Genomic DNA, 25089 nt, shown 5'->3' on the forward strand with positions numbered 1-25089 from the left:
TATTTAGAGATACACACATTCCTTCCTGTTGGCGGCAAGGACTCTGGGTCCAGGGGAAGGGGTTTACCGCTGTACCCGGAACTGTTGCCAAGTTAATTTTTTTTGTTTGTTTGTTTGCTTTTTTTTTTCTGGTTTGATCGCTGCATGCGCTAGGACCTTAGGTATCCGAGACCCTTTGGGGGTTGCGAGAGCGCCTCCTTGTCCCGTCCCGCCCATTGGTGGTTTCAGCTCCCACCACCATGGCTCCTGTGTCGGGCTCTCGTAGCCCTGAACGGGAGGCCTCTGGGGGAAAACGTCGCAGTTCGTCGAGGAGCCCCAAATCCATCAAATCTTCCCGCTCCCCGCGGTGTCGCCGGTCTCGCTCTCGCTCTTGTTCTCGGTTCGGTGACCGGAATGGCCTCAGCCATTCGCTGAGTGGCTTCAGCCAAAGCTCTCGAAACCAATCCTATCGCTCCCGCTCTCGATCGCGTTCTCGAGAACGGCCTTCAGCACAGCGGAGTGCCCCTTTTGCGTCTGCATCCTCGTCCGCCTATTATGGCGGCTACTCCCGTCCCTACGGGGGCGACAAGCCATGGCCTAGCCTGCTGGACAAGGAAAGGGAGGAGAGTCTGCGGCAGAAGTGAGTGAGATCGCCGCACCCTCTCTTGGATGATTCTGCCTGCCTTTGAGTCCAGCTTGTCCATTGTTGATGTTTTATTTCGCTTCCTGTCCGTCTCGCACTTTTTTCATCTCTTTCTCCAGTCCACCCCATTAACTTTTTTTTATTTATCCTTTCTAACTTACATTTCATTCATTCCTAGACTCCTTCATAAAGGGCCCTAGTTTCTCACTATCTACTTCCCCCTCCTGGCTTGCTGACGGGTATCACTGAGAGGCACAGCGCTATTGTATTGTTTGGTGTCATTATCCGTGCACCAGTCTTTATTCCTCACTGAACTGAAATAGAGGTTTGTGATTTTATTGATCACAGAATTAGTAGTGCCTGCCTCTTGGTAGGCATGCAGCCGTTTCTTGTTGCATGAAGAAACAGAAGAAATTTGAGATAAGAGGATATTTCAGGGGAAAAGTTTTGCAGGGAATTGTAAATAAGTATATGTATTGGCTCTGAGAAAAAAAAAAGGATAATTAGATGGGAAAAGTCGTGTAAAGTGGCCTCAGCCGTGTTGACCACGAAAACCAATGTGGGAATGAGATTGGATCTCCTCTAATAGGAGTTTTAGTTTTAAAAGACTCAAACTTTTAGTGGCAACAGCTATGAGGCTCTCGAGGGAAGTCAGAACAGTGTCCTCATCAATGTAGCAAACTTAAGGCCACCTTGGTCTACAGGAGACTGTGTCTTAAGACATATTTAAATTCAAAAGCCGGGCATGATGTCTTACGCCTGTAATCCTAGCATTCAGAAAGCCGAGGTCGGATTGTCACAAGTAATTTGAGGCCAGCCTGTACTACAGAGTAAATTCAAGGTAGGCCTGAGGTAGAGTGATACCCTTGAGAGAGGCTTATATTGCTGCATTGGTCATAGTATCTAATACGTATGAAGTTTATTATGTTTGTTAAAAATTATGTCTTAAGCACTGAACTAGGTAGGCCCTGTACCATGTGTTTGAAAATGCTAAAATTTCAAATATTACAGACATTGAGGAGCAAGTTAAATTTCCACCAGCTGAGAGATGCTTTCGTGTTTTTTTTTTTTTCCCAGCAGGGGAAGACATAAAGTATAACAATAAAAAGGGCAAGTTTCAGAATTGCACTGCCTGAGTGTGAAGGTTTTGTTTGATGTGAAGCAAGTTAGACCTTTCTGAGCTTTACTTCTTCATCATTAAAAATCTGTAGAAGCTGGAACCTGAGGCCCTGAGTTGGAGCAGCAGCCCTGAAGGAGGAGAGGGAAATTTGTAACAAAACTTTTAAGGTTGTAATAACATCCATAAGTGCATGGAAACAGAAACAGTCAAACAGTCCTGAGTTGTTAGAGACCTATGGTATGGTACCCATGGAGTATGTCAGTTGAAAGCAAATACTGAGCCAGGATCTTGTCTCTAATCCCAATGGATGAGATTTGTGTTTGTACTTTTAGATAATATTAAGTTTATTGTGTCTGTTAAAATTATGTCTTAGGCATGGTACTAGGCTTTATACCTTGTGTTTTAAAATGAGAAATTTTAACATATTACAGGAGTAACAGACATGAGACTTCTGTGTTCTTTATGGCTGGGTAGGCATTCTTCCCCATCAGTTGAAAACAGTTGTATTTCTTTTCTAAATTATCTGCTTTAACCAAATACAAAACTCTCCAAGTCTCTCCCTGTGTACTTATCAATACCTTTTCTCATGATCAAAGATGTTAAAAAAAAGAAAAGCCAATTATATGTCTTTTGTAGTAATTTTTAAATGTGAGTCACAAGCTATCAACGTTTAAGGAATTCAGGCTAATTTTTTTCTTCAAAGAATTATTTTTATTTTATTTATTTTTCCGGTCGAGGGAATTTGGACAAGGTCACTATATATAGCTTTGACTGTCCTGGAACTCATTATGTTGACAAAGCTGGCTTCAAACATAAAGAGATCTGCCTGCTTTTGCCTCCCAAGTTCTGGGACTGAAGGTATCTACCACCATACTCAGTGTTATTTTTATTTTATTATATTTTTATTTTTAATATATGTATGTGTGTGTCTGTGTGTGGATATGTACATGTCAGTGTAGATGCCTTGGAATGCCAGAAGCATCATATCTCCTGGACCTGGAATTACAGGCAGCTGAGAGCTAACCAACTTGGATGCTAGGAACCAAATTCCAGTCCTCTGCAAAAACAGTATGTGCTTTTAAACCCTGGGCCATCTTTCCATCCCATAGTTTATATTTTAAGTTTATGTGTCATAGTAAATATTAAAACAGAATTAGTCACATACATAAAATGAAAAAAGTACTCCCGTCCCCTAAGAGTAGAGAATGTACTCCTCCAAAAGGGTCTAAAAGGGCCGGGCAGTGGTGGTGCACGCCTTTAATCCCAGCACTTGGGAGGCAGAGGCAGGTGGATTTCTGAGTTCGAGGCCAGCCTGGTCTACCGAGTGAGTTCCAGGATAGCCAGGACTACACAGAGAAACCCTGTCTCCAAAAAACCAAAAAAAAAAAAAAAAAAAAAGAGTCTAAAAGGAAGACTTGTAATAAACCTTATATAGCATAAGGAGAGTTTTTGTCAAGTAAGATTTTTATTTCTAGAATCCCCTTTCTTTTCATTTCATCTTTATCTTCTTCACTAATTCCTAGGTTCCTGAAAACTAAAAGTTTTCAAGTCAAGATTTCCTTATCTTTATAACATATATAAACAAATTTATTTTTAAATATAAAACTGTCTTTCAAACTTTACAGTGAAATGAGGACATTTAGAACCTGTGCCACACATTCAGCAAAGGGATGCCCTTGACAGTCTGCCCTGTTGCTGAGGCACTATATAGTTGGTACCAGTTCCTATCAAAACATCAAATCCTATCTAATGAGTTTATAGTTAAACTAAGTCTCTCGCCCACCCTCCTGATCTCACACAGGGTTTCTCTGTTATTTCCTGGCTGTCCTGGAACTCTTTCTGTAGACCAGGCTGGTCTCAAATTCACAAAGATCTGCTTGCCTCTGCCTCTGCTCTGCCTCTGCCTCCCAAATGCTGGGGTCAAAAGCATGCATTACTACCACCTGGCTTATACCAAGTTTTTATTAACTTTTTTAAACATGTAGATAAATCCATGTGTTCCTGTAGCTCTAGCTACTTGGAAGGCTAGATCATGAGCCCAGGAGTTCAAAGCCAGCCTAGACAACATGGTAAGATCCTGTCTCAAAAGATATATGAGGAAAATAATACTGGAAGACTTGATTCCTATTGAGTTTATTATTGTATGTTTAGGAAACAGTCCATCCATTGAGTTATAATTTAAATATTTATCTCTTTTAGGAGATTAAGTGAAAGAGAGAGGATTGGAGAATTGGGAGCTCCTGAAGTTTGGGGACTTTCCCCAAAGAATCCTGAACCAGAGTAAGTGGTTTTTTTTTTTTTTTTTTTTAATGCCATTTTAAAATGTTAATAGCATTTGTTTAAATCCTGGTCTGCAGTCAAATACTTTTTAATTATATTTTCTTACACTTTATTTATTTGTACATGTGTGTATATGCACAGGTGTAGGTCAGAGGACAACTTGCAGGAGTCCGTTCTCTTCTTCCACCATGTGGGTCCCAGGGATTGAACTCAGGTCATCAGGCTTAGCAGACTTTACTTACTGAGCCATCTTGCCAGCTCTACTGTCAAAAATTTTAAGTGAAGAGCTTCAAGTACTTATCAGATTTTTTTTGCTTTCTTATGATTTATGCTATTTTACCCTTTATATTTAAAAAAAAACCATGGAACACGAGTAATGATAACAGATACTGCTAGTAGATTTTAGCATATTATGTGTGCGTGTGGAGGTTGTTTTGTTTTGTTTTTGAGACATGGTCTCAGTCTGTAATCCGGACTATCTGGAAGTCTTTGTATAATAGGCAAGGCAGGACTCAAACTCCGAGCAATTTTCCTGCCTTCGCCCCCTGAATGCTGGAATTACTGGCATAGATCACCATGCCTGGCTTAATTGCTCTCTTTAAATGATAACTCACAAAGCACCAGTTTCCTACACAGAAAGATTCATTATTAAAATAATATATTTATTATTTTTTGTTGTTTTTTTCATCGAACCCACTCTCTGACTAGTATGTGTTAACATAACAAAGCGTTTTTGTTTTTTTTAAAGTGATACCAATAGAGGCACTTCCCTAAGAAAAAAGGGGCTCCTGAGGGTGGGAGTGGGTTAGTCAGCTGGGAGAAGCAGACACTCAAAAGCTAGGAAAAAAAATGAGTGTGCCCGAAGGAATGGGTATGTGAGGTCAGAATTTGAAGTCAGATATTTCTGTGATCTCTTCTCTACCTTATCTTTCGATTTATATTTATTTACATTTTATTTCATTTACATGTATTCTGCGTGTGTGTGTGTGTGTGTGTGTGTGTGTATACGTATGCGTGCATGCTCGTGCACATGCACACGATCAAGTTCCATATGTGGAGGTCAGAGGACAACTTGTAGAAGGTTGGTTCTCTTCTTTCACCATGTGGGTTTGAGGAAATGCAATTCAAGTTGCTAGGATTGGCATCAAGTGTCCCTACCTGCTCTAAGGCATCTTGCCAGTCCAGGACTTTATTTCTTGAGACAGAGTTTCTTTTTTGTTTGTTTGAGGTTTGTTTTGTTTTGTTTTTCTGTTTTTGTTTTTTTTAAAGTTTTTTTTATTGGATATTTTATTTATTTACACTTCAGATGTCCTCCCCTTACCCCATTTCTCCTCCCTAGAACCCCCTATCCCATCCCACTCCTCCTTTTTGCTTTTATACCATTTTAATTACATGCATGTATTAAGGTCAGTTCTAGGTTGAGGGACTAGCAATACAATAGATGCAAATAGTCAAGGAACAAGCAAGACAATAAACACAAATGGTCAAAGAACAAGCAAGGCAATAAACAAAGTTTCTTGAACACTCCCATGATCACCGTTTTTCAGGGCTTATCAGAATGACCAAAATAACTGAGCCTACTTCTCTGTCCTAGCCAAGGTCATTTTCATGTATGAAGCCTACTTTCTTGTTCTAGCCTAAGATTTAGATTCCTGCCTGAAATTACTTCTTTGTTCTAGTCTAATATCAGATTCCTTCCTGAAGCCTACTTCTTTGTCCTTGGCTAATGTCAGATTCCTGCCAAGCAACCCATTTCCTTGTCCTCTCTTGCCAAGCAGCCCCAAAAGCTCTCTCCCTCTCCCCACTTTTTTATTTTCATTAACAAGACTGAGCCTGAGACAGAGTTTCTTAATGAACCTGGTGCTGATCTGATGAATTGAATTGGTTGACCTACGGGTCCTCCTGTCTCTGCCTCCCCAGTGCTGGAGTTGCAGGTGAGTGCCACCATGTTCATCATTTTTCTGTGGGTGCTAGGGATATGAACTCAGGTCCTTGTGCTTATGTGACAAAGGTTTGATCAACTGAACTACCTCCCTGGCCCCTAAATTAAAAAAAGTTCATACAGAAATAACATTGTTCATTGACCATAGTCCCCACCCAGTGTGTTCCTTCTGTTCCTTTAAATAGTTTCTTTTCTTCTTTGATTTTATATACACATACTTGACTTTATGTGACTATGCAATGTGGGTACTACAAATGGGGTGAAACATGAAATTCATATTTCTGAGACTTGCCTAACTTGCTCAATATGTTTATTTCCTATATCCATCATTTTTCTCTATGTGATGCAACCCCATTCTTCTTTTGACTGAAATTGTTTCCACTGTGTGCACATACTACATTTTAAAATCTATTCCTCTGTTGTTAGCTACCTAGTTTGATCGGGTAACGGAGCCGCTGTGGATTGTGCTGTAGTTCACATTGCTGTGTGAGTGACTCTGTGATGTGGTGACTTCCAGTCCTTCAGGCAGATGCCCAGGACTGCTATAGCTAGAGTCTGTGGAGAATCTTTTTTTGTTTGTTTTTTGAGAAGCTTCATACTGATTGCCACAGAAGCTGAATTAGTTTATATCCCCACTGAGTATATAAGAGCCCTTGTTCTCTGCATCCTCAACAGCATTTGTTCTTGGTTGCTTTCTTAATGCCTGTGGGGTAAGATGGACTGAGTTTAGTTTTCATTTGCATTTCCCTGATGGATAGTGAGGTTGAACATTTTTGCGTGTTTATCGGCCATTTGTATTTTATCTTTTGAAAACTGTTGTTTATTTCATTAGCCTATTTACTAATTGTATTTTCTTGTTTAGTTTTCTGTGTTTCTTGTATATTCTTAGTATCCTCCTCTGTAAGATATAATAGGTTGCGAGATTTTCTTCCATTCTATATACTGTCTCTTCACTCAGCTGCTTTCCTTTGCTGTACAAGGTCCCATTCATTGATCTGGGGACTTAGTGAATTACTGGCATCCTATTTAGAAACTTCTTGCCTATGCCTATATTTTTTTTTGAAAAAAAAAACAAAACATTTATTTTATAAGTGTTTGGCCTACATTATGTATAAATGTATTACTGCATGCAAGCCCTGGGCCCATAGAGGTTGGAAGAGAACATTAGATTCCCTGAAACTGGACTTACAGATGGTTGTGAGCTGCTCATTTCTTCATCCCATTTGTTTATATCCCTCCTATAATTTCATTAAGGTCACCAAGAGTTTCTAAAATTAATATTCTAGTGTTTAAAAAATATTTCCTGCCGGGTGGTGGTGGCGCACACCTTTAATCCCAGCACTTGAGAGGCAGAGGCAGGCGGATTTCTGAGTTCGAGGCCAGCCTGGTCTACAGAGTGAGTTCCAGGACAGCCAGGACTACACAGAGAAACCCTGTCTCAAAAAAAAAAAAAAAAAAAAAAAAAAACCAAAAAAAAATTTCCCCCTGGGCAATGATGGCACACACCTGTAATCCAAGTCTGCTCTACAGAACACGTTCAGAAAGTTTCTTATATCTAATATTCTGAAGGCCGTGCACTTTTTATCTATTCCATACTTATTTACTTTTTAATTGTTTTTGATATTTTATAGGGAGGGGGGACATGTGTGTACCATAGCACACAGGTGGGAGTTGCTCTCTCCACAGTATGGATCCAAAGGGTCATACTCAGGTCATCTGGCTTCACAGCAAGCGTGTTTAATTTGCTGGTCCCCATATTTATTTTTTCTTCGCTGCTATTCAGAAATTTCTTCTTCCTGTTTCATGTCCCACCCCTACCCTGCTTCAAGAGAGGTTTCTCTGTATAGCCTTGGCTGTCTGTAGACCAGGCTGTCCTCAAACTCAGAGGTCTGCCTGTGGGTGTTAAAGGCGTGTGCTACCATGCCCAGCTCCACTCTTCGATTTTGAAGATGTGTTGCTTAACAAGAAACCTATAATTTGTGTCAGAGCAATCAATCAGTGTTATCTCAAACTTGTTCTTATAGACAGATACTTGAATGCATCAAACAGGAGTTAAAAGGAACCCTAAAAATATTTTGGTAGATAATACTTGTTATTCCATGTGTGATCCTCAAACTTTAAAGGAAAAGATGACACAATATGAGAACACTCCTTTTAAAAAGGGATTTTAATTTTTTAAAGGCTATCCTGAAGAATTTTTTAAAAATATTTATTTACTATTTTGACAAGGTCTCACTCACTATGTGGCCCTGGGCTGGCCTGAAACTCACTTTGAAGATGAGGCTGAATTTAAATTCACAGAGATCCACCTTCATCTGCCTCCTGAGTACTGGGATTAAAGGCATACATCATCATATCTGGCTATTTTTATTATTTTAGTTATGTGTATTATGTGGGTTTCCATGGGTATATGCATCTAGGTGCTGGTGACCCCAGAGGCCAGGGACATCAAATTGACTTGAAGCTGCTAGAGTTATAGGTGATTGTGAGCCACCTAGCATGATGCCAGAAGTCAAACTCAGGTTCTTTGCAAGCGCAGGGTATACTCAGATAAGAGCTAGTAAATCTGGAATGCATAAGACCCTGGTTTGATCTCTAGCACTAAATAAACCAGGCACGATAGTGCATGATTTATAATCCCAGGATTGAAGAGGTAGAGGTAGGAGGGTCATAGTGAAAGGTCATCCTTAGCTACGTAGAGTTCAACCTCGGGGTGGGCTGGAAACTCTGTCTCAAAAGAAAACTATCCAGGCCAGTGATATGCTTCAGCAGGTAAAGGTGCTTGCCAACTCTGACAAATTAACTTCATTTTGATCTATTGGACCCACACGGAGTGGAAGGAGATAACTACATCCTGAAAATTGTTCTCTGACCTCCGAAGTAGTATATATATACACACACATACACACCACACACAAATATATGCATGCATGCTCTAAACAAATGAAATGTAAAAAAATAATATTTCTAAACCCCCAAACAAAAAAACTTACTTTCAGAATTTATTTTACAAATTCTCTAGTTCTGGATAGATGGGAACTATTCTAGCACATATCCTTTGCCTACTTAAAATAAAATTATAGAGCTAAGATACAGCTTGGTGATGAAGCAATTGCCTAGGACTTTTGAGGCCTGGGATTGATTCCTGCAGCCAAAAAATAATAATCACAAACTCTTCCTTTAACCTTCATGTTTGTTTTTTCTTGATCTTATATTTTTTATTTCTCAGTTTTTAACATGTGAATACCTTCTGAAAATATAAATATTACACATTTCTTTTTTTAATGGTACTGTGTAAACTCAAAAGCATTATGTAAATATAGGTCATTTTATTATTATGAAGGTGGTAGACTGTTGAATATACTCTTACAAAAAATGCTTGCCCTTGGGGACTAGAGTGACTGTTCTTCAGGGACCCTGGGTTTGAACCACAGCACCCACATAGAGGCTATTCTGAGATAACTTCAATCCCAGAGGATCTGATGCATTCTCTGGACTCTGCAGGGACTGGGCACAGCTATACGAATAAGCAAAATGCCTATACACATAAGAAAAAATATAATTATGATAATAATAATAAAAGATTTTAATAATAATAATAATTTTTAAAAATGTTTGCCTTTAAAGGTTCCTAGGCAATGAGTACTGTTACTGAAAATTTTAAGTACATATTTTAATGCTCTATGGTTCATATTTCTTACAACCATTTTCTGTAATTCAGCTCTGATGAACATACACCAGTAGAGGATGAAGAACCAAAGAAAAGCACTACTTCAGCATCTAGTTCAGAAGGTAATTTTGTAAATAAGGAACTTGTTAATTTATAAATTTTAAAAGTATGTTTTTTTAATTATGACTTTGCTTGGTATTGTCACTTTCCCCATGGGGCTGCAAGCCCCTTCAACTCCTTCAGTCTTCTCTCTAACTCCTCCATTGGGAACCCCATTGTCAGTTTGATGGTTAGCTGCAAGCATCTGCCTCTGTATATATGTCAGGCTCTGGTAGAGTCTCTCAGGAGACAGGTATATCAGGCTCCTGTCAGCATGTACTTCCCGACATTCACAACAGTGTTTCCATTTGGTGATTGCAACCAGGTGGGGCACTCTCCAGACAGTCCCTCCTTCCAGCCTCTGCTCCACATATTGTCTCAGTATTTGCTCCCATTAGTATTTTGTTACTCCTTCTAAGAAGGACCGAAGCACCCACACTTTGATCTTCCTTCTTCATGAGCTTCATGTGGTCTATAAGTTGTATCTTGGGTATTGGGAGCCTTTGGGCTAATATCCACTTATCAGTGAGTATATACCATGAGTGTTCTTTTATGATTGGTTTACCTGACTCAGGATGATATTTTCTGGTTCCATCCATTCGCCTAAGAATTTCATGAATTCGTTGTTTTTAATAGCTGAGTAGTAAGTAGTCCATTGTGTAAGTGTACTACATTTTCTGTATCCATTCCTCTGTTGAAGGACATATGGGTTCATTCCAGCTTCTGGCTATTATAAAGAAGGCTGCTATGTACATAGTGGAGCATGTGTCCTTGTTATATGTTGGAGCATGTTTTCGGTATATGCCCAGGAGTTGTATAGCTGGATCCTCAGGTAATGCTATCTCCAATTTTCTGAGGAACTGCCAGACTGATTTTCAGAGTGGTTGTACCAGCTTGCAATCCCACCAACAATGGAGGAGTATTCCTCTTTCTCCACATCCTCGCCAGCATCTGCTGTCACCTGGGTTTTTGATCTTAGACATTCTGACTGGTGTGAGGTAGTATCTCAGGGTTGTTTTGATTTGCATTTCCCTGATGACTAAAGATGTTGAACATTTATTTCTTTAGGTATTTCTCACCATTCGATATTCCTCAGTTAAGAATTTGTTGTTTAGTTTTGTACCCCATTTTTAAATAGGGTTATTTGATAGTCTAGAGTCTAATTTCTTTATATATTTTGGATATTAGCCCTCTATCAGATGTAGGATTGGTAAAGATCTTTTCCCAATCTGTAAATTTTGTTTTGTCCTATTGACAGTGTCCTTTGCCTTGCAATTTTATGAGGTCCGATTTGTCAATTCTTGATCTTAGAGCATAAACCATTGGTGTCCTGTTCAGGAACTTTTCCCCTGTGCCCATGTGTTTGAGGCTCTTCCCCACTTTCTCTTTTATTAGTTTCAGTGTATCTGGTTTTAGGTGGAGGTCCTTTATCCACTTGGAATTGAGCTTTGTACAAGAAGATAAGAATGGTTCGGTTTGCATTCTTCTACATGCTGACCTCCAGTTGAACCAGCACCATTTATTGAAAATGCTGTTCTTTTTCCACTGGATGCTTTTAGCTTCTTTGTCAAAGATCAAGTGACCGTAGGTTTTTGTGTGGTTTTATTTCTGGGTCTTCAATTCTATTCCATTGATCTTCCTGCCTGTCTGTGTACTAATACCATGCTGTTTTTATCACTACTGCTCTGTAGTACAGCTGTAGGTCAGGGATGGTGATTCCCCTAGAAGTTCTTTTATTGTTGAGAATAGTTTTCGCTATCCTGGGGTTTTTGTAATTCCAAATGAACTTGAAAATTGCTCTTTCTAACTCTGTGAAGAATTGTGTTTGAATTTTGATGGGGATTGCATTGAATCTGTAGATTGTTTTCAGCAAGATGGTCATTTTTACTATATTAATCCTGCCAATCCATGAGCATGGGAGGTTTTTCCATCTTCTGAGATCCTCTTCCATTTCTTTCTTCAGGGACTTGAAGTTCTTGTCATACAAATCTTTTACTTGTTTGGTTAGATTCACACCAAGGTATTTGATATTATTTGGGACTATTGTAAAGGGTGTGATTTCCCTAATTTCTTTCTCAGCCTGTTTATCATTTAAATAGAGGAAGGCTACTGGTTTGTTTGAGTTAATTTTATATCCAGCCACTTTGCTGAAGTTGTTTATCAGGTTTACGAGTTCTCTGTTAGAATTTTTGAGGTCACTTAAGTATACTATCATATCATCTGCAAATAGTGATATTTTGATTTCTTCCTTTCCAATTTGTATCTCTTTGTTACCTGCACTCACTGTCTCTGACTGGTGCCTGTCTGTCCTGTTATCTTGGTTGTGTCAGAACTCCTCAGAGTCCAGCTGTCTCTGTGATCCTGTGATCCTGAGATCCTGGGTGTGATAGCTCCTGGGAGTCAGGCTGCTTCTGGGATCCTGAAATCCTGGTGTGCCCAAGCTCCCGAGATCCTGTGATCCCATTATCCTATGTTCCTGGGTGTGTTAGAGCTCCTGGGAGTCCAGCCTCCTCTGGGTGTTCTAAAATTGGGTGCAGAGCTGGCACCCTGGGACTGCTCAGGGCCCTGGCACAGACTGCAAGCCAAAAGTATGTTTATAAATAATTGAACATTACACTTTTCTTTTACTCAAACTTCCAAATAGCTATTCGTTTTCAGTATTTTAAATATAGTAAAACAGTTGGAATACTTCTTTAGAAGTTAATTTTCCTTTTGTACTTACAACAGATGACAAGAAAAAGAAAAGGAAATCTAGTCATTCAAAAGAAAGAGTCAAGAAAAAGAGAAAGAAAAAGGCATCTAAAAGAAAACATAAAAAGTATTCTGAAGATAGCGACAGTGACTCTGAATCTGACACAGACTCCAGTGGTAAGAAAGCCATATCATTCTGCAAATTTTAGAATGTATTATAATTGTTAAAAGTGTTATGTGGTTGCATGGCTGCCTGCAAGTATGTCTGTTCTACGTGTAGTCCTGATGCCTGTGGAAACCAGTGGAGGATGTCAGATCTCCTGATATTGATGTTACAAACAATTGCGAGCTACCATGTTGGTGCTGGGAGTCAAACCCAAGTCCTCCAGAAGAGCAACCAGTGCTCTGAACTGTTAAGCCATCTCTCCAGACCCTCAGCTTTTTAAACATTTGTTGAATTATAACCATAATTATGGCTATGTTAGTTTTCTGATTATATTCTAGTTTATTTACTTATTTATTTGTAACTTTTTAAATCCACTTTACATCCTAATCGCTGTCCTCCTCTGGCTCCCTCCTCACACAGTCCCTCCCTCCTCCTTTGAGAGGGTAGAAGTGCTCCTGGGTATCTCCCAACCCTGGCACATCATAGTTTCTGCAGGGCTAGGCACAATCCTTTCCCACTGAATCCAGACAAGGCAGTACTACTGGGGAACAGATTCCACAAACAGGCAACAGCTTTTGGGATAGCGTTCGCTCTGTCTGTTGGGGACCCACATGAAGACCAAGCTGCACATCTGCTACATATGTACAGGGAGGCCTAGGTCCATCTTGTGTATATTCTTTGATTGGTGGTTCAGTCTCTGAGAACTCCAAGGATTCAGGTTAGTTGACTCTGTTGGTCTTCCTGTGGAGTTCCTAACCCCTTTGGGGTCCACAATCCTTCCTCCTATTCTTCCATAAGACCTCCCAAGCTCCATCTACTGTTTGACTGTGGGTATCTGCATCTGTCTGAATCAGCTGTTTGGTGGAACCTCTCAAAGGATAGCTAGGCTCCTGTTCACAAGCATTCCCATCTTCCTGTTCAGGGGCCTCAATTCTTCCTCAACTCTTCCATAAGAGTCCCCAAGTCCATCCACTGTTTGGCTGTGGGTATCTGCATCTGTTTCAGTCAGCTGCTGGGTGGAGCCTCTCAGAGGGCAGTTATGCTAGGCTTCTGTCTGCAAGTATAACAGAGCATCATTAATAGTGTCAGGGATTGATGCTTGCCCATGGGATGAGTCTCAAATTGGGCCAGTCATTGGTTGACCATTCCCTCAGTCTCTGCTCTATCCCCTGTGCCTGCATTTCTTGTAGACTGGATAAATTTGGGGTCACAAGTTTTGTGGGTAGGTTGGTGTCTCTATTGCTCCATTGGGGTTCCTGCGTGGCTATAGGAGATTCCATATCCTCACTGCTGTGAGCCTCAGCTCCGGTCACTCCCATTGATTCCTGGGAGCCTCCCCATCCCAGGTCTCTGGCATGTCCTTGAGATGCCCCCCTTCACACTGCAGATTTTATTTCATTCTCTTGGCTCTCTGGTCCTCTGGCCTGTCTCTCCCCACACCGGATCCTGAACCACACCTCCTCCTCCCCATCCACTCTCCCACCTAGTTCCCCTTTCATCTGCCTCCTCTGACTATTTTATTTCCCCTTCTAATTGAGATTCAAGCATCCTCGCTGGTGCCTTCCTTCTTGTGTAGCTTCTTTGGGTCTGGAGTGTAGCATGGGTATCCTGCACTTTATAGCTAATATCCACTTGTCGGTGAGTACCTCACTTGTCAGTGGGTTACCTCACTCAGGATGATACTCTCAAGTTCCATCCATTTGTCTGTATGTTGCAGTTTTTAATAGTTAGTTAATATGTGTCACGTGGTACAACAGGCCCTCTCCCTTGAGAGCCAGTTCTTCCCTGCATCTACCTTGGCTTACTCAGTGCAGCAGTGGACATGTGGTGCTTTTGTAATCAACTGAGTTAAAAAACAAATAGCTTAAGAGTTACCTCTTCCCTGTCAACCATTCCTCAGTTATCTTCCCAAACCAGTCATGTTTTAAGTTACAGTTTATTCATTAATTTTGTGTATATTTGTGTTTGTATGTCGATGTGCACACCACAGTATATGTATGGACATCAGTGACTAACTTTGAAGAGTTGAAGTTTTTCTCCTTCCACCATGAGGGTCCTGGGGATAGAACTTGTGTCCCCAAGCCCAGAAATAAGCACCCTTGCCTACTGAGCTGTCTTGCTGGTGCACTGGCTCGTTTTTAGACTCCTCCTGCTTTTCTTTGTGAGTCTAGATTACACTCATTTCATTACCATCTCTCATACCATTGAGATTCTAGAGGACATTATTTTTCTCTGCCACACACATCTTTTTGATTTTGTTTTTTCTCATTATGAAACTTTAACAATTTTCAGGAAAATAAAGAGAATAATGTTAATCATCATCACCATTAACTTTCGTTGTTTTGATGCATTGCTTAAAATACTGGGATCAAGGGAGTTGCTGTGTTATTCAAAGTAAATTAAGTCATCATTCCTTGGCTAAACATTTCTATATGTACCTTTTTGAAATGGGACATATTCCTACTTAACCAATGCCATCAATTCAGTGAATAAATGAATACCTAGTGTGGCTTTAATGTTTTACATTTGTTTATTGTATATGTTTGTGTGTGTGCACTCATACGTGCATTAGGCAGTGTGTGGAGAGATGAGAAGACAGGAATCGGTTCTCTCCTTCCATCATAGAGTTCTTATGCTCAAGCTCAAGTCAGGTTTGACAATAAGCTCTTTTAGCCGCTGAGCCATCTTACTACTCCTTGACTTCAGTTTCTTTGACTCCTCCCCTTAGTATAATTCATGGCAAGGTTCAATAAATGCTAGAATGAATTAGTTCCTCTGTAACAAAAATGAGTATTTGTGATAATAGAATATCTGTTAAAATAGAAATTTTTTTAACAATTTTGAACTTCAGATCTTTTTCATTACTAATGTGCTTTAATTTGTAGATGAAGATACAAAAAGAAGAGCAAAGAAAGCTAAGAAAAAGGAAAAGAAGAAGAAACGAAGAGGGTCAGGTTTTCTTTTCTTTTTAAAAAAGATTATGTAAAATAGTATAATGATCGACTATATATGTGTATGTGTATACACACATACACACATACCCTGTCTCAACAGTCACCCTTTCATTGGGTAGTGTCTACCACCCTCTGCTTATTTTGGAACTAATTGGAGTTATCATTCTCTCCATAAATAATTCAACAATTTAGTACCTTCCTCTGAAGGATATTCTTTGAAAAGAAAAAAAAAGAACTTTGATCTTGCATAAGAATTTAACAGTCAGTCCTCTGCAGTTTTTTCCTATAGTTTCTTCAAATCAGAACACAAATAATGTCTCTAAATTATAGTGGTTATACAGAGTGAATTACTATGTTTTTAATGTCATTTCTATTTCCTGGAGAGAAAGGGATCTCATGGTTGGCAAGATTCAAATTGGAATATTGACCAGGAATACTTTCTAGGTGGTGCTGTGAACTACCATCAGTAGGCAGCTAATGTCTCTTTTTGTCATATTAATAAACACTGCTGGTCATTGTCTAGATTTATTATGTCATTGAGATTGCAAAAACAGTGGTAGTTTACTTTGAATGCTGCTATTTAAACATTTGATATATTTTAATTGATTACACTGAACATTTTTATTAATGCTCACATTGGTGAGAACTTGTTTTTCATTTTTGCACATTTTTTTATTTTTATTTTTTCGCATTTTGTTTTTTGTGCTTATTTTGTATTTGGGGTTATTTTATGTATTTTTTAAAGATTTATTTTCATTTAAGTTTATGTATGCATCCATGTATGTGCAATGTACATAAAAGTACCAGGAGAGGCCAGAAGAGGGCCTTAAATCCCTTGGAGCTAGACTTAGGGGTGGTTAAGAGCTATCTGATGTGGGTACTGGGATGCCATTTCTAGTCCTCTGAAAGAGCATCAAGCACTCATGACTGTTGAATCGTTTTTCTAGCCACAATATGTTTGTTTTTGAGATAGAGTCTTGTATACCCCAGGCTGGCCTCAAGCTCACTGGACAGCATAGGATGGCTTAGGACTCTTAATTCTCCTGCCTCTAGCTCCCAAGTACCAAGATTATAGGCTTAAGCTACCACCTCCTGCCTGAGAGTTTGGTTGTGAGCTAATCTATTTCTATTATCTTTCTATATGATAAGTTTATTTCATTGATTCTTCAGTCATTTCCTTTTTAAAAAGATTTATTTATTAATTTTATTGATTTGAGTATACTATAGCTGTCTTCAGACACACCAGAAGAGGTCACCAGATTTCATTACAGAAAACATGTGGTTGCTGGGAATTGAACTGAGGACCTCTGGAAGAACAGTCAGTATTCTTAACCATTGAGCCATCTCTCCAGCCCCTAGTCATTTCTTCTTAATAGCAAAATACTATTTGGTTAAATGAGAAGATTGAATTGAAAAGTTTGAATAAGCTAGGAATTCAGATAATTTTATCAACCTTTTCATTCGCATGAAAACTGAGGATGCCTAGGGCTGTTTTTCCAGGGTACCTGGGTTCAATTCCCCGAAACTACATGGCAGCTCACAACTGTCTGTAATTTCAGTTCCAGGGGATCTGACATGCTCACACAGACATTCATGCAGGCAAAATACCAGTATGCATAACAATAAATAAATCTTAAAAAAATTTTTCATTAAAAATGAAAAGTAAGAATGCCTTTTAATATGAGAATACTTAATTTATATTAAATTATAAACCCCTACAGGAAGAAATACAAGAAAAAGAAGTCTAAGAAAAACAGAAAAGAGTCCAGTGATTCGAGCTCTAAAGAGTCTCAAGAAGAATTTCTAGAGAATCCTTGGAAGGATCGATCAAGTAGGCTTTTGTATTGACTAACTCAAAACAGTTCAAACATTAACTGATTAGTCAAGATGTAAATGTGTTTCTTAATGTATTTCATGCAGAGGCAGAAGAACCATCAGATCTGATCGGCCCAGAGGCTCCCAAAACACTTGCTTCCCAAGATGATAAGCCCTTGAAGTGAGTAGCAGTGTATGCTTGTGGGGTTTTGTGGTTTTCTTTGTTGTAGGTTATTTGTTTGGTTTTCTGCTGAGTGTGCTCACATAGGTTAACAGTCTGCCACTGAATTGTGTCCTCAGCCAGCAGCAGTGGATTTGCAATATCTAAAGCACTTTCTTTAGCTCAGTGTGGTGCTTATGCTTATGTGTGATCCCAGCATTTGGGAGGAGGAGGCAGGGAGCTCAGGAATTCAGGGGTGTTCTAGGCTACTTTGTGATCTTAAGGCCAATCTGGGCTATTTTGTATGGGGGAGGGGAAGGCATGAAGGTTAGAGGACAAAACTTTAAGAGTTGGTTCTCTACTTCCACATATGGGTACCAAGGATTAAACCCAGCTCCACAGACTTGACAGTAAATAAATGCCTATACCCAGTGAGCCTTCTAGGCAGCCCATACAAAATATTGCTTAAGTTTAACTTATAGTGTATATAAGTAGATATGTAAACTTAACAAGTATAGAGATTACTTTTGTGCTATAAACTTCAAGCTTAATAGGAATACAAGAAAATATCACTGAACTGCTATTAAAATCTCTTTTAATTGTCAAAGGCAAAAGATAATTTTTACTGTATGGCATTATTGTTTGACAAGTTATTTTGAGATATATTATTTATTTGGGTGTTTTTAAGTGAATGAGCTGAGGGTAGAAACAATACTGGCTATACTTGATGAATTAATCCACAGTTATAAAGTGTGAATTTATACTTGTGAACATGAGTTCTTTTGTTCTTCCCAATTATTTATACATTTCTCAGTTAGTGATACAGGTCCTTTAATAAAAATTAAGAAATTCATATCAAACACACTACTACTCAGTACTTACTCTTACTACTGTCTGAAGGAAAATATTTTGTGCTGTCATTTTCTATGGAGTTAGTCTGATGAACCTTTTGTGAATTCTGAATTACTTTGTAGCTATGGCCACGCTCTGTTACCTGGTGAAGGTGCAGCTATGGCTGAATATGTAAAAGCTGGCAAGCGCATCCCAAGAAGAGGTGAAATTGGCTTAACTAGTGAAGAGATCGCATCATTTGAATGTTCCGGTTATGTAATGAGCGGCAGCAGGTATTTTCTCGGCACTGAGTCAATTTCCACGATTAACACTTTTCCTTCTTTCTTACTACTAGAATTATATTTTAGTGGTCTGTTTTCACTAAATGAGTATTTCCCAGACACACACGAGATACTGGTTTCATTAGGAGAAACATACCTAAATAAGTTTCAACTATATATAAAACTTAGCCTCAAACTCCATGTATATCCAAACTTAATGAATCAATAGTTTCCAGTTTTAGTTTTTTCCTCTGGTAAATATAATTAGTTTAAGTTCAACCATCTGTCATAGGGGCATATGGGATTCTAGAAGTGAGGAAAACAATTTTATAAGATAATCTTTCTTGATTTTTGAGTTTGCTTCCAGTTCTCAGAGACCCAGAATTTCTAGAATGAATATCAATTAAGGATCATGAAGGAAGTCAGGTTCAGCATGAGGAAATAAAACGATAGAAGAATCACAAAATACTTGACTACTCGGGGAGAGTAAGGGCAGCAGTACTAAAATCACACTGACTTGTGGGCTCTTTAAGCTTACAAACTATTAAAATAGTTAACTCATTTGAATTGGTACTGGAGACAAATATGTGTTGAGCCTCTGAGGTACCTCCAGAATTCTCAATGTCTGAAAACTAACATCACTTTTGAGGATGACACAGTATGACAAGGACAAATCACTAGAGACGTAAGGATCAGTAAGGAGGGTTCAACATAACCATTTTTCTGATTGATGGTTTACATCTAAGACTCTTCAGGAACATAACAAATGGTTGCATATAAAGTCATTACACAACCAGTTGTGTTTCTAAATCTCAGCAACAGGCAACTAGAAAATACAAAATAACACATCATTAATATTTATTAATATTATATTAATTAATTATTATTATATTATTATTATTATATTTATTAATTAACAATATAGAATTATATATGTTAAATATAATTAAATATTTATAATAGTATCAGAGAATATGAGTGATTTAGACATAAATCCTAATAAAAGAATCCCCAGACCTTCACAGGGAAAACTAAAACATGAAAAAATACTAACGGACTGGAGTGAGGACTCAGTGGTTTAGAGCGCTGGCTATTAAATTCCCAGCACCCATATGCCTGTAACTCTAGTCCCAGGGGATCTGAACCCTCTTCTGGCCTCTATAGGCACTATACATATGTGAAGTACAGACATACATTGAGGAAAAACACTCATACACATAAAATAAAAAAATCAATTAAGAAATTAGCTGGGCATGGTGGTGCATATCTTTAATCCCGGCACTCAGGAAGCAGAGGCAGGCAGATCTCTGAGTTTGAGGCCAGCCTGATCCACAGAGCAAGTTCTAGGACAGCCAGGGCTACACAGAGAAACCCTTTCTTGAAAAACAAAACAAAATAATAGTGATAATAAAAATAAACATTAAAGAAGATCTATATCAATGGAGACATGGTATGTTCAATGTTAGAATAGCAATATTGTAAAGTTATGTCTCTCAGATCTATAGAGTCAATAAAATTTCAATCAAAATCATGGCAGTTTATGAAACATAGTAAAGTGGTTCTAAAAGTATTTGTTAGATTAAAAGGCCAAAAGTAGCCATGTTAATTCTGAAAAACAGTAAGAAAATAAGATGGGACGTACACAAGATGAGAACTTTAAGGAACTTGCAGACTTTAGGAAGCATTTGGAATAACCTAAATATTCAGTGGGATAAAATGCAGAGCCCAAAGCTAGTTGTACATGTGTGGAATGTTGGTGTATGAAAGAGATAGCATGTCAGATCTGGGCAGAAACAAGTATTCAGAAAATGGTATAGTGAAAACATCATCCATGTGTTAAAAGAACATAGAATACTGAATCACCTTATATAAAAGGCAGTGCCACTAGGTTAAGTGCTTTTAGATTAAAATGTATTTTCTAAATAAAACAAAATATGTGTTACCCAGAAGTTTGCCTAGGCTAAAAGTAAGAACTTATGTTCATCAAAAGACACATTAAAATGTGAAAATTCTAGGAATTTTCTAGATCCATGGAATACACACAATTGATAAAGTGTTGGTAGTGAGAATATTTAAATACCTATACAAGAAATACGGGGAAATGACAGGGCCGTTTATCAAAAGAATACATATGTTCTATACATAAGTTAAATGATGTTCATTGTCACTGGAAAGGAAGTCAAGACCTGAGTGGAATACTGTTTTACACATTACAAAGGAAAAGATTCAAAGTTCCGATGATGCCAAATATTAGAAAAGATATCGTGCCACAGGACCTCTTAAACACTTCTGGTAGTATACCCATTAATACACTGAAAAAAATGTGACATTATCTTAGAAAGTCGGACTCTTATATGCATTATAAGCAAGCAGCACCACACTATGGTACCCAAGAGAAAATCTTTTCCATGGACTAGAGACATGATGTGGGTGCTCATTATAGCATCACTATGTGTTGCTTTCTGTTCCTTATAACTTCAGGAGTACAGAGCGCTCAGACTACTCGAAGTAGCTTACATCTGTTGCCATCTCCTCAGCTCTCCCATCTTATCCCTTGATACCTCCACAGTAACCTGAAATGATTCTCTCCTCTTTGTACCCAGGCTTTCGTGGTTTCTTTTTTTAAAGATAAGTTTCTTGAACTGATGATGTAGGGTTGGGTATGTATACACAAATAGGGTCACTAATATTTCTCTCTGACTAGCAGACCTTTTGAATCTAACTCCAAAAGTTTTCTGTCCCTATATTTACTGATCTAACTCTTAGACTGATTCCCCCTTTTGTTTTCTGTATGACACTTCTGGATTCTAAGGAAATTAAACTGTCCACAGAGTGCTTTTTCACTTATAGATTTAGACTTGATTCTCTTCTTTGTATCAGTAAAGTTGAATCTTACTGTGATACTTGATTAATTAAGGTAAATCTTTCATCTGTCCTGCACTGGACACCACAAAGACAAAAAAACCTACTATTGTTGGCCACACACCTTTAATTTCAGTGCTCGGGAGGCAGAGCAGGTGGCTATGCTTGAGTTTGAGATCAGCCTGGTTGGCATAGAGCACTTCATGCTAGCTAAAGCTACTTAATGAAACCCTGCCCAAAACAACATGGTCTAAAACATTTAACAAGTTTCCCATTTCAGTTTTTTATAATTAGAAAAAAATTTCTTTAGTATTTGAAATTAACAATATCTCCTATGTTGACAAAACACTGGAGATCATTATTTTAATACTCAAAGTAAGTCAAAGGAAAAGGAAGCATTAACAGGTAAAATACACAGTCACTTAATAACCCATCTCCAGTGTTTACTATCACCCTTTAAATAGAAGATTCTGTATTAAGAAAGGATTAATGACAATATACTATAAGAATTATTAGTATAAAATTAAGTAAAAAATAAAATTTGCCTTCAGACATCGCCGAATGGAAGCGGTTCGACTTCGGAAAGAGAACCAGATCTACAGTGCTGATGAGAAGAGAGCCCTGGCATCCTTTAACCAAGAAGAAAGACGAAAGAGGGAGAACAAGATTCTGGCCAGCTTTCGAGAGATGGTATACAGAAAGACTAAAGGGAAGGATGACAAGTGAGGACTTCCTGACTTTACAAGTGGATATTTTTAACATCAAAAAGGAAATTGTGGGTTCTAGACATAAACATAAAAAACCTTACTGTTTATTTGTGTTTTGAGTTATTTTTTGATGTGTGGTTTCAGTTAGCCCAGGTCAGCCTCAGGCTTTGTAGCCGAGGATGACTCTGAACTCTTGGTCTCCTGCCTCCACCTTCCAAGTGCTGAGATTCCAGTTGTGTGCCACCAGGCCCAGCCAAAAAGGCTATCATGCTATGAAATGGCTTTTCAGGGCTTCTGTGCCTTCTTTTTAATTCTTCAGTCCTTCAATAAAAGATACTTGTTGATATAATTAGTAAGTTATTTGAGGCTTTTAAAGACTGACCCCAATCTTCTGGTTTAAAAGTCCAAATTCTGAATGAAGTCCTGCTGTGTTAGGAAAGTGGCATAAGTGGCAGATTAATGAGAAATTTAAATCTCATGTCATGAGCTGATGCGACTATTATTTGCCCCATACAGTGTCTGCTACTACCCTAGGAAAACTTGGGAATTTTATCTCTTGTCTTGAATGTGTTACAAATGGGCTTGACAGAAACTATTCAGGAGGCTATTTCTGTTAACAAAATGAAGGTGTTGCTGTGCACAGCAACTCTGGAATTTGAAAACTGACTTGTTTCTATCGTCAGCCCTAGAAATGTATATTGGGGCTAACTCTACCTCTGCTCTAAAACCAAGCAAACCAAATGGCTAACTCACAGATGTATGGAATAAAAGATGTGAGCTTTAAGTGTTTCAGGTTCTATTAGATTATTTACCATTGTTCTTTCAGTGGCTAAGATATAGCTCAGAGTTAGAACATGTGCTTATGAGGCCCTGAGCTACAGCCCCAGCCGTACAAAAAAATTTCAAATGCAGTTTTGGGAGTCTATTGTGCCAATATAAGAATACTATTTCTATCTAAGCTAATATTTAATATAGGATAATATCTTAAAAATGAGTATCAAGAGTGCTAATAAGGGAAAATATAATAAGTCAGTATTTTAATTAAGCTGTTTCATGATGATGAAAGTAAAATAGTAAGCATTTTCAATGATGTCCTTTATGTTACCAGATTTCTTGTTTGAGACAGAGTCTCACTATGTAGCCCTGGATGGCCTAGAACTCACAGAGTTCCCCCTGCCTCAGCCTTCCAGGTGCTAGGGTTAGAGCTGTGTGCCACTGCATCTCACTGTAGGATTTTATTTTAAACATTGTTAAGCTTTTCAGCTTTTTATATCTATCATTCCTTTAATCCTTAACTTTTTGGGAGGCAGAGGCAGGTGGATTTCTGAGTTCGAGGCCAGCCTGGTCTACAGAGTGAGGCCAGGACAGCCAGGACTACACAGAGAAACCCTGTCTTGAAACCCCCCCCCCCCAAAAAAAATCCTTAACTTTATAGAAACCCTCTGCACTTCATCACTGTTTGAAAAGTTTAATATATGTTCTGGGAAAATGTGTTTCTAACCCAAAACTGCTGAACTAAGCAGCAGTTAGCATGTAGTAAAATCTGTGATCTTTGAGCTTGAAATTATTTCACTGTATTTATACTGCTCAGTCTGATCAGTCTATAGTTTCCTAAAGTCTAATAGAAACTAGGTTCTAAAGTTGGAAGTCTTATTAATCCACACACTTCCTCAATGTAAAGTTTATAATCTCTATTTTAGAAGTTATTCTGTAGGGGCATTGTGTTTTGTTAATTGGCTCCTAGCAACTGGATGAATATGTTTTTCTTTTTTAATAGGAAATGTGGTTTCAATGCAACAATTTTGTAGTGTATAAGTATTATGGATTTTCTTTTGATTCTTCTCCACAGAGTATATACAGTCAATGAAAAAAATAAGAATTTATTTTAAAACCTGTCATTCTCAGAAATGATTTAGTAGCAGGTCCTTTAAAAAGTAGAGGGCTAAAAGTATTTTATTTTCAGCTTGTTTGAATTATTCCTTCAAACTGTGTTCTGTCATCAGATGTCACAAGAGCTCTAAGGAAGAAAAACACACACACACACACACACACACACACACGCAATCAAACAAAACAGTAAGCCAGGAATTCCCTCTTTGTTACATTCCCAGTGAACAGGATAGTGGTTAGGCTTCTATCTGTATTCTTTTTAGTTCTTTAGGCCCAAGTAAAATCTATGTAGAACTATTGTAATTTACATACTTTGTTTTCTAAAGAGACCTACCTAGAAACCTCTTCACCTGTTGTTCATAGGAATTTTCTCTCCTTTTTTTATTTGTTGTACAAAGATAATAGTAAAAAATAGAGAAATTGCTCAGTCCTACCACGTAAATTATTACAAGTATACTGTGTTCCTTGTATGTCTTTGTCATTTGAAGTGTAGTGTAATTTTGTCTTTGGTGTTTTAAAATTGTGTGAGCAGGCATAGGAGTCCCATTGGGAAGTTAAGAGTACATGATGATCCAGTGTGAAGACAGAAACAAGATCAGAAATAAGTAAGGGTGGTAACCCAGCCCTGCTTCATTGTGAACATGAGCATGATGGGATGTTCTAGATACCAAATACTGTTTCAGAGTTTAGCAGTGAGGCTCAGCTGACAGTAGAAGAGGTCTGTGAGTAGTAGAGCCTTTCAGACTGTTAGTGTCAGATATAGAACTGTGGCCATTTTGTTATCCAGATACCCATAAAAGTGTCTATCAAGCTTGGATGTAGGCATAGAGAAGGACCAAACAGCTAAGGGCCAATGGCTGATCTTTACTACTGTTCAAAACTCAACTCTGTGCTTGCCAGACTCCAAAATCATGATATAGTGTTAAGAAAAATCTTTTCAAAAGCAGAAAACAACTTATTGCAGAATGGATAATAAATAAAAACAAAACTGCAGTTGGG

The 25089-nt window shown here is 38.4% G+C and overlaps 1 protein-coding gene across 1 annotated transcript; it reads left to right on the plus strand.

Annotated features, from left to right (window-relative positions):
- The first annotated feature begins 51 nt into the window (after nt 1-51).
- Nkap (NFKB activating protein) lies at nt 52-25088 on the plus strand. The gene is made up of 9 exons (XM_034486057.2): nt 52-619; nt 3942-4022; nt 9686-9756; nt 12461-12601; nt 15476-15539; nt 17266-17375; nt 17465-17540; nt 18494-18643; nt 22045-25088. Exons 1-9 carry the CDS (start codon nt 240-242, stop codon nt 22217-22219), a joined length of 1248 nt encoding a protein of 415 aa, XP_034341948.1. The 5' UTR covers nt 52-239; the 3' UTR covers nt 22220-25088.
- The last annotated feature ends 1 nt before the right edge of the window (nt 25089 follows it).

This window comes from Arvicanthis niloticus, chromosome X (genome assembly GCF_011762505.2).
Source record: "Arvicanthis niloticus isolate mArvNil1 chromosome X, mArvNil1.pat.X, whole genome shotgun sequence".
In the NCBI taxonomy this organism is placed as follows: Eukaryota; Metazoa; Chordata; class Mammalia; order Rodentia; family Muridae; genus Arvicanthis; species Arvicanthis niloticus.

What these genes read in the sequence shown, in the direction of transcription:
- Nkap (XM_034486057.2), top strand. Translation starts at nt 240, where the DNA reads ATGGCTCCTGTGTCGGGCTCTCGTAGCCCTGAACGGGAGGCCTCTGGG. An exon ending in TCCTTGGAAGGATCGATCAA is followed by an intron (nt 17,376 to 17,464) that starts GTAGGCTTTTGT and finishes TATTTCATGCAG; the next exon opens with AGGCAGAAGAACCATCAGAT. An exon ending in TATGTAATGAGCGGCAGCAG is followed by an intron (nt 18,644 to 22,044) that starts GTATTTTCTCGG and finishes ATTTGCCTTCAG; the next exon opens with ACATCGCCGAATGGAAGCGG.